General features: G+C 30.9%; 1 protein-coding gene across 1 annotated transcript; it reads left to right on the plus strand.

The window, feature by feature from the left end:
* The first annotated feature begins 363 nt into the window (after window positions 1-363).
* On the plus strand, window positions 364-5,110 carry LOC142240164 (uncharacterized). The gene is made up of 2 exons (XM_075311868.1): window positions 364-547; window positions 4,383-5,110. The coding sequence occupies exons 1-2, from the start codon at window positions 460-462 to the stop codon at window positions 5,108-5,110; spliced, it is 816 nt and encodes a 271-aa protein (XP_075167983.1). The 5' UTR covers window positions 364-459.
* The last annotated feature ends 5,257 nt before the right edge of the window (window positions 5,111-10,367 follow it).

A 10,367-nucleotide genomic window follows, 5' to 3' on the forward strand; every position in this document is an offset into this window, starting at 1 on the left:
CGTCTTCTCGTTGATGCGACGACGACGTTTTGTACAAAACTGACTACATTTTGGGGCTATCATCTAATACACACCATCTCCCAATGCAGCATATCACTTTCGTTCATGACTCCCATGGTGATTTGGGTTTTATTTAGAGATGTTCCGCTTCTTTCACCATAAACAAGTTCAAAGATAATCGCGGATGAAACGCACTGCGGCACATTTGCCACTTTAGCCGCTGGTTGAATGTCATAAACTTTACAGTCACAACGCCACAGCGGTTAAGGCATGACATGACGGTAGAAGACACAACTATCAAATCAAAAAGTTATAAATAAAAGTACGCTAACTGTCAATAAAACCAAAAAACAAAACCGAAGACTCAGTGTTTGTCGAAAGTTGACATAGCAGATATCAAATCCAATGTGATATAGGCAACAAATCCACTAAGCATCGCAGGAGGAGGAACATCGAGCAATGCAGCAACGTAATAAAATCAAACTAAGGATCATAAAATGTTTCATCCTGATGGGATTGATGGCAACCAATTTCGTTCAAATAAATGGTATTTACAAAATAATGAACTTTTTGGTAAACTCTGTGATCTGTGTGTGTGTAAGTGGTTCAATGACCCAATATGAAGTGTTAATTAAAATTTTGACAAAATTTTCTATAGAAATAAAATTTTGACAAAATGTTCTATAGAAATAAAGCTTTGACAAAATTTTCTATAGAAATAAAATTTTGAGAAAATTTTCTATAGAAATAAAATTTTGACAAAATTTAAAATGTTCACAAAACTTTCTATAGAAATAAAATTTTGAGAACATTTTCTATAGAAATAAAATTTTGAGAACATTTTCTATAGAAATAAAATTTTGAGAAAATTTTCTATAGAAATAAAATTTTGAAAAAATTTTTTTATAGAAATAAAATTTTGAGAACATTTTCTATAGAAATAAAATTTTGAGAAAATTTTCTATAGAAATAAAATTTTGACAAAATTTTCTATGGAAATATAAGTTTGATAAAATTTTCTGTAGAAATAAAATTTTGACAAAATTTTCTATAGAAATAAAATTTTGAGAAAATTTTCTATAGAAATAAAATTTTCACAAAATTTTCTATAGAAATAAAATTCTGACAAAATTTTCTATAGAAATAAAATTTTGACAAAATTTTCTATAGAAATAAAATTCTGACAAAATTTTCTATAGAAATAAAATTTTGACAAAATGTTCTATAGAAATAAAGCTTTGACAAAATTTTCTATAGAAATAAAATGTTGAGAAAATTTTCTATAGAAATAAAATTTTTACAAAATTTAAAATGTTCACAAAACTTTCTATAGAAATAAAATTTTGAGAACATTTTCTATAGAAATAAAATTTTGAGAAAATTTTCTATAGAAATAAAATTTTGAGAAAATTTACTATAATAATAAAATTTTGAAAAAATTTTCTATAGAAATAAAATTTTGAGAAAATTTTCTATAATAATAAAATTTTGAAAAATTTTTCTAGAGAAATAAAATTTTGACAAAATTTTCTATGGAAATATAATTTTGACAAAATTTTCTATAGAAATAAAATTTTGACAAAATTTTCTGTAGAAATAAAATTTTGACAAAATTTTCTAAGAAATAAAATTTTGAGAAAATGTTATATAGAAATAAAATTTTGAGAAAATTTTCTATAGAAATAAAATTTTCTATAGAAATACAATTTTGACAAAATTTTGTATAGAAATAAAATTTTGACAAAATTTTCTATAGAAATTAAATTTTGAGAAAATTTTCTATAGAAAAAAATGTCTACAGAAATAAAGTTTTGACAAAATTTTCTATAAAAATAAAATTTTGAGAACATTTTCTATAGAAATAAAATTTTGAGAAAAATTTCTAAAGAAATAAAATTTTGAGAAAATTTTTTATAATAATAAAATTTTGACAACATTTTCTATAGAAATAAAATTTTGACAAAGTTTTCTATGGAAATATAATTTTGAAAAAATTTTCTATAGAAATCAAATTTTGAAAAAATTTTCTACAGAAATAAAATTTGACAAAATTTTCTATAGAAATAAAATGTTGACAGAATTTTCTATAGAAATAAAATTTTGATTTATAGAAATAAAATTTTCACAAAATTTTCTATAGAAATAAAATTTTGACCAAATTTTCTATAGAAATAAAATTTTGACAAAATTTTCTATAGAAATAAAATTTTGACAAAATTTTCTATAGAAATAAAATTTTGACAAAATTTTCTATAGAAATAAAATATTCACAAAATTTTCTATAGAAATAAAATTTTGACAAAATTTTCTATAGAAATACAATTTTGTCAAAATTTTCTATAGAAATAGAATTTTGACAAAATTTTCTATAGAAAGAAAATATTGAGAAAATTTTCTATAGAAATAAAATTTGGACAAAATTTTCTTTAGAAATAAAATTTTAAGAAAATTTTCTTTAGAAATAAAATTTTGACAAAATTTTCTATAGAAATAAAATATTGAGGAAATTTTTTTTAGAAATAAAATTTTGACAAAATTTTCTATAGAAATAGTATTTGCACTTATCATAATAAAACGATAAAACCCGACCAAACTCTGATTATTTTGATTTCAAAACCATTTTAAGGAAGTTTTGAAGTTTTAGAGCTCAAACAAGTTTTAAAATGAAATAACTATGCGATATTCATTTGTTAAGCTCAAGGTTTGCAAATGGGCCCATATGAAATGAAAACAGGCCCAAAGAAATTTTTGCGGCCCATTTTCATTGGGAAATTTTAGGGTTCATTTTCAATATGCAACACAACCTCAAAAAATAAATGAAACACGACCCCATAAATGAACTAAATTTTGTGTTGTTGTATGACATATAATTATTGGGGTTAATTTTCAGTACACAAAGTGGGGCTCATTTTCATGGGACCCATATTCATAGCGCCAAAATTTTCTATAGAAAAAAAAATTGACAAAATTTTCTATAGAAATAAAATTTTGACAACATTTTCTATAGAAATAAATTTGGCAAAATTTTCTATAAAAATACAATTTTGACAAATTTTTCTATAAAAATAAAATTTTGAAAAAATTTTCTATCGAAATAAAATTTTGGAGAAAATTTTCTATAGAAATAAAATTATGAAAAAGTTTTCTATCGAAATAAAATTTTGGAGAAATTTTTCTATAGAAATAAAATGTTGAGAAAACCCTGCGAATAAGGTTTTTCTATTTGGTAAAATTTTGTTAAAAATTTGGTTAAAATTTTTTGTTAAAAATTTGGTAGAGCCAAAAATAGCTCGAGTGAACCCATTTATGTGACATGTCGCATTTTCTGACTAATCAACTTCAAATTTTGCACAAGTATGTGTTTTGGGTCAGAACAGAACCTTATTGATTTTGGAAGAAATCGGTTCAGATTTAGATATAGTTTCCATATATATCCTTCGCCCGATATGTACTTATATGGCTCACGAAGCCAGAGTTTTGCCCTGATTTACTTTAACTTTTGCACAAGAAGTACAGTTGACAGTGTCATAAGGTTTGCGAATTCGGTTGAAATCGGTTTAGATTTAGATATAGGTTTTATATATATCATTCGCCCGATTTACACACATATGACCGTAGAAGCCAAACATTTTGCACACTGAATTAACATTCTTAGTATGAATGTGGAATTTTTCACTTTTGAAGGATATGGGATGAAATCGAAAATGTAGATCTACAAAGTGGAGCAGGGTATAATATAGTTGGCCCCGCCGAACTTTAAACTTTCCTTACTTATTTTTAAAATAAAATGAATATGGCTGAATCCTTGATTTCTACCGGACGTTACTAAGCCGATTTACTAGCTATTTCTTAGCAGCATAGCTTTCACAAAGTTTTCACATTTAAAGGATTTTAGATGGTATCTAAAATGTAAATCTACAAAGTGGAGCAGGATATAATATAGTTGGCCCCGCTCGACTTTAGACTTTCCTTACTTCGTTTATAATAAAATTAACAAGACGGAATCCTGAATTTTAACTGACCGATACTAAGGCGATTTGCTAGCTATTTCTCAATAGCATAGACGGAGTTTTTGAGATAGAAATAACCTACCAAGTACTTAAGTGTTTGTATTGAGAACGATACCTGTCCTCTTGCATACAAGCAGCGAATTCCAATTGTTGCTATACGGAAGTTATAGAATTATGTTGCACTGCCTTTTTATAAATAAATTAAGTTTTCTGTACTTCACAGAAACAAATTTAACAATTAAACAAAAATACTTAACATAAATTTTTGGTATGGAAGAAACCCCCATAGTTAACTATAAAACAACGACGGGACTATGATCACTAAACATATGGTTAATATTAATTAAAGAATTTCCACTTTACTTCTCTTAGGCAAGCAGTTAAAACTTCTTCCTCTCAGCGCATCTCAAGTCTACCATGTCTTAAGAGAATCTCGAAATTTGGATGCAATACCAGAGGGTAGAATAATCACTGAAGGAATAGCAGCAGCCACTGGATTTTCAATGGGTCTTGCAACAGGTCTGGGAGGTCTTTTCCTCCTCCAAATCGCAACGGCCAATATTACAGAACCTGATGGGGCAGCCCGAACAGATAGCTTAGTTTCAGAGGCAGCTGATCACGTTTACAAATCGGAAGAGGTATGTTTCAATGCTCGTTTGGCCCGCAGTTTGGAAGAATATGAAGGTACAAAGAGGGCCTTTGAAAACTTCTCTGAAAAAGGAAGAAGTCTTCAACCAATTGTTATACATTTAAATGAAGAAAAACCTAACCATGGGCTTTTCAGCAAAGGTTATCGGATTGGCAGAAAAAAACGAACTCAGGGTAAAAGAAGGAAAAAATTTAGCAAAGCCAAACGAAGAAGACATCCTAAGCCTGCAGTGTTTGATGGAATACGATTTATTACCACCACAGATGCTCTAAATGCAGATTATGATGAAGAAGCCAGGTCTGCATTAAATATTGATACGGGAATGGCTGAATCAGGAACTGGATCAAATGCCAATGATGACGATGGATTAGAATCGACGATAAGTACCAGAACAAGTTCGGATAATGATGACACCGTAACATGCATTGTTGTAAAGAAACCAAAGCAATAAAGCGAAGAGTACACTTTTGTGATTCCTTTTTACTGTCTTGGACAATAATTTCTTTTGTAATACAGGAAAATATTTTTGAACGGTATAAAATTCAGAAGTAGTTTCATATTTCAAGTTTGATTGGATATAGCCGCATTTGAAATTCTCTGTTCCGGAGAACGCAGAAGAAGAACTTGTGAAAATAGGGTACCTCGTTGACGTTCCATTGCCAGAATTTTGAATAGTGACCTTAGGAGCTCCTATTTTTTTAAATTTTCGGAAACTATTTGTAGTTCTTAGTCCCCCGAAAACGGATTCGAAAAAATCGTCAGGGACGTCTTCTTTTGTTTGGAGTACCATATCAATTGGGGAGGGGCACCTCTCCGTTAGAGGAGTGGTCCAAGTCGAAATGTCTTGTTATACCCTTCACCACTACTGTGGTACAGTGTATAATAAGTTTGTGCATTTAACGCCAAGAAGGAAAAGTCTGAGACCCATCGTTTAGCATACCGATCGTCTTAGAATTAAATCCCGAGTTGATTTAGCGAGGTCCGTCCGTCTGTATATGTTAGAGGTGTGCACGTGAGTAGTATTTTACTCACCCTCACGCACACTCACGACGGAAAAATCTTACTCACGCACACTCACGCACGATATTGTTTTGTGGGACTCACGCTCACGCACACTCACGAAAAGAAAATGTGTACTCACGCACACTCACGCACGAAAATGTCGTGACTCACGAAAAATACCGTGACTCACGCAAAATATCGTGACTCACGAAAAATTTCGTGACTCACGAACAATTTTTTGAGTAATTTACCTTAGCGACGTGTCTGAAAACATGAGCATTATTAAAATCGAGAACGTTATTACACTCTTAACATCCCAGGTGTCACTAAAATTGTAAATGAATTGAAGTCTTAAGCGTTTTATGTTGGTGAGCGGGATTATTTTCGTGAGCGTAAATCTTTACTCACGCACACTCACGAAGATAATATTTTCGTGACTCACGCTCACATTTTGGTATGTTAATCACGCTCACGCACACTCACGCCGTTGCCATGAGCGTGACTCACGACTCACGCACGAATCACGAAAATTTTCGTGAGTCACGACAATTTCGTGTCACGTGCACACCTCTAGTATATGTAATTTTGTGTATAAAGTACAGGTCGCAGTTTAAGTCCGATCGTCCTAAAATTTGGCACAGAGTTTTAGTTTGGCTCAAGGACAATCGCTATTGATTTTGAAAAAAAAATCGGTTCAGATTTAGATATAGCTGCCATATATATTTATCACAGATCTGGTCATAATTGACGTATTTATCAACTTATTTTCTTAAAATTTCGTACAGCTAAATGGTTTGCGGCTCTCGTAAAATGTGCAAAACATCAGCCAAATCGGTTCAGAGTTAGATATAGCTCCCATATATATCTTTCGTCCGATTTTGACTTATATGGCCACAAAAGCCAGACTTTTGTTCTGATTTGCTTCAAATGTGTGACAAATTTGATTAAAATCAGTTCCGATTTAGATATAGCTCCTATATATATCTTTCGTCCGATTTGGACTTATATGGCCTCAAAAGCCAGAGTTTTGTCCTGATTTGCTTCAAATTTTGCACAAGAAGTACGTTTAATAGTATCGTTAATTGTGCCAAATTTAGTTGAAATCGGTTCAGACTTAGATATAGCTCCCTTATATATCTTTCGCCCCATATGGACTTATATGGCCCCAGAAGCCTGAGTTTTACCCTAATCTGCTTGAAATGTTGCAATAGGAATGCAATTAGTAGTGTAGTCAAGTGTGGTAAATTTTACTGAAATCGCTTCAGATTTAGATAGAGCTCCCATATACATAATTCGCCTGATGTGGACTAATATGACTACAGAGGCAAAAGTTTTACTCTGATTTACGTGAAATTTTGCAGAGGGAGTAGAATTAAGATAGTAACTATGCATGTGAAATTTTATTGAAATCGGTTCAGACTTCGATGTAGCTACCCTATATATATATATATATATATATATATATATATATATATATATATATATATATATATATATATATATATATATATATATATATATATATATATATATATATATATATATATATATATATATATATATATATATATATATATATATATATATATATATATATATATATATATATATATATATATATATATATATATATATATATATATATATATATATATATATTTTCCGATTTAGGCCAAAATACCCACATGTTCCTTATAAAATCGCCACTGCTAAGTCGAAAACTTGTAAAAATGACTCACATTTATTTTCTATCGACCGATAAATCATAAATAGGCTTTTGTGAAGTTGCCTCAAAGTGGATTCAGATTTAAATGTTTCCTATATTTTTTTAGTAACATTGTGCTTCATCCCAGGGCATGAGCCGATTAAATTTTTGTTCTAGAGATTTGGTAGAAGTCTCCAAACCGGTTAAGATATACATAAATATTTGTATATGGGAATATAAACCTTCATGAAGGAGTTGAGATGGTAACACAAATTTTGGTCTACTTTATTTACTTGTTTTTTATTGTTCTTGGGGCTAAGTGAGTGGAGAATTTGTATTATCACCAAATTGACCCACTTCATAAATCAAGTTTAGAGTAATGATTTAAATGAAAATAGGTAAAGCGAAACCTCAAAAATATGAAAAAAACATTCCCCTTTATATCAAGGAAAGTGGAATGGGTCCCAGACGTGGGGCCACCATGGAAAAAATTGGTCCATATCGGTTCATAAGTATATATAGCCACCGTATAAACCAATCCCCATATTAGGATTGCGGAGTCTCTTCTAGGTGCAAATTTCATCTGTTCCTTTTTAAATGTGGCTCCCTAATTACCGTGCGAAAATTCGTTAATATCGCTTCATAATTATTTTTACATTCCTCTATATAAACCGACCAAGAACTGAATTGGCTTATATAGGAATTTAATCTGCCTTTTCATATAACATAGTCTCCATGTGAATATATTACAATTTTGAAGACAATATTAAGAAGATTTAAGAAACCATACCATCCGCAAGGATGACTGTCTTTAGTAGAACTTTCTTCGCAATCCATGATACATAAGATTCGGCCTGGCCGTATATATTTGTTTTCATTATCCTAAGCAAGGCAGATGTTTCGTTTTGTGATACCACTCGGCAACCCTAAACAAACCCAATTCAGTAGAATTGTTTTTAGAGTATCCATAGAGTTCGGCCCCGCTCTACCTTATCTCTTTCTTAATGGTCACTAGGTGTATCAGAGTTTATTTACATTTTATTAAAGCCTTTTTGGAAAGTTAATTTAGAAACGTTTTTATATATTAATAAAAAAATAATGATATATTTAATAACTAAGAACATTTAATAGAATCTAATAATCGAAGACTTTAAGGAATCTAATATTGTTTTCCATAATATTCATTTGCAGTCATGACAATAACAATTTCTACAATCAATCGCACCCCCATAACCCACTCAAATGCTTTTAAATAATTCGTACAATTAATTTTTTCCCAAGAATTAAATATGTCAAAATAAAATATTTTAAAATATTACTTTCATTTATTGGGAATGGAATGTCAAATGAAATGTATAAGAAACCTTATTGGGCATATACACTGTTGATGGATATCATCAATAATTTAGAATCATTTCAATGAATGAAGACAGGCTATGAATATTCTCTAATACTAAGAAGTGTGTCTTTGGAATTAATATGAGCCAGCAGGCTGATATTTTTTTGCTATTTTAATGATTTTGTATAATATCCAATTTGTTTTAATTATTTGTCGTCTTCCCAGCATGTATCGTCTTCATCTCGTCATCTTTACAAAGGACGCTATCATTAAAAACTAATTTTTCTTTGAATCGAGGATAGCTACCCATCTCCTGGCTGCTTTGTCATTAACACTCTTAGCTCTTGAGATGTCTATTGTTATTTTTACTCGTACAACAAGGAGATATTACTTTCGTCCTACACTCTTATTTCTATATTTTAAATAAACAAAAAATATTCACTTCCCCCGCCCCCGTCTTTTCAATGAGCTCTCCCCTGTTCTATATTCATAAGAAGAGATTTGTTTGAACTAAACATGCAAAGCACCTGACAGGGTTTTTGGGTAAAAATGTAAATAATTATGCTAATGAGCTTTCAGTTTGTCTGGTCGCATTGCGGGAGCACCAAAGAGTAGTGGGGAGAGCATGAGCACCTATTCTAGGGTTGATAGAGCGAAGGCATTGATGTTGTGTCAGAAACCTGGTTTGTTTGTATGATGATGTTGTTATTGTTGTTGTAGTTGTTACTAATGACTCGATAGCCAGAGTGATGCTGTTGTTGTCGGTGTTTGCCTTTGTTGGTGGTATGATATTGCTGTTGATGCTGCTCTTGTTTGTAGAACTCTCCATCATTACATATTTTACGTCATTATTAAGTGTAAAACACAGCTTGACATAAGTTACTCTCCATCACGTTAATGACTAACTATGGTTGGCACTGTCTTCAAAGATTTGGTCTGGTTGATGCTGATGCCGCTTCGATGACTTCTCTAGACAACAAACACCTTTCATGCACTGTTTCCTCTTCAGATTTGACTTGGTTGCTTGCCACGATTGGGCCAAAATAAGTCAAACGCGATACGACAACACTCATCTTGGGCTACAAAATAAATAAACAAAAGAGAACAAACACACACACACACTAACATAATACTCCCTCATTTGTTGTTTGTTTAAGACCGACTAATGACTCTACTCTCCATTCGAAAAAAAAAAACGAATGGTGAGTGTGTATCTCATTCCCCTCAAATTCATTGACATCTGAACTCTTGTGAACCGTTATGACAGAGAGATGCTATTGCCATTTTTCGGAGAAAATCTCCACCATCTCATTTCCATAAAATTCGCGAGAAATTAGAAAAAATAAACCGAAAGTTTAATTTTTCGAGAGCTAAAATTGGGAATGATTAACAGTTTTGGTGTTTTTGTTTTTCTAAAAGTGAAAGTCTTTCGCAAACTGGCCACAACCACATGCAAAAATTAGATAATCAATTTTTGCAAAATTTCTAGGAGCTTTTAACACTACAATGTTTACAAAATTTCAATATTGCAACTGTGCACCATTGCAGTTCCATAGTAATCATAGTTAACCTCTCAAACCTGGACACCTCTAAAAGGTGGACAAAATTTAAGCGACCGTGGGTGTCCACCTTTCAGAGGTTTCACAGTATCAGGTTTGGACA

This window comes from Haematobia irritans, chromosome 5, assembly GCF_050003625.1.
Source record: "Haematobia irritans isolate KBUSLIRL chromosome 5, ASM5000362v1, whole genome shotgun sequence".
NCBI lineage: Eukaryota > Metazoa > Arthropoda > Insecta > Diptera > Muscidae > Haematobia > Haematobia irritans.

Bases quoted from the DNA above. Each gene is read 5' to 3' on its own strand.
- LOC142240164 (XM_075311868.1), top strand. From the start codon at position 460: ATGCAGCAACGTAATAAAATCAAACTAAGGATCATAAAATGTTTCATC. The intron at 548-4,382 runs GTATTTACAAAA...TACTTCTCTTAG, and splicing joins CAATTTCGTTCAAATAAATG to GCAAGCAGTTAAAACTTCTT.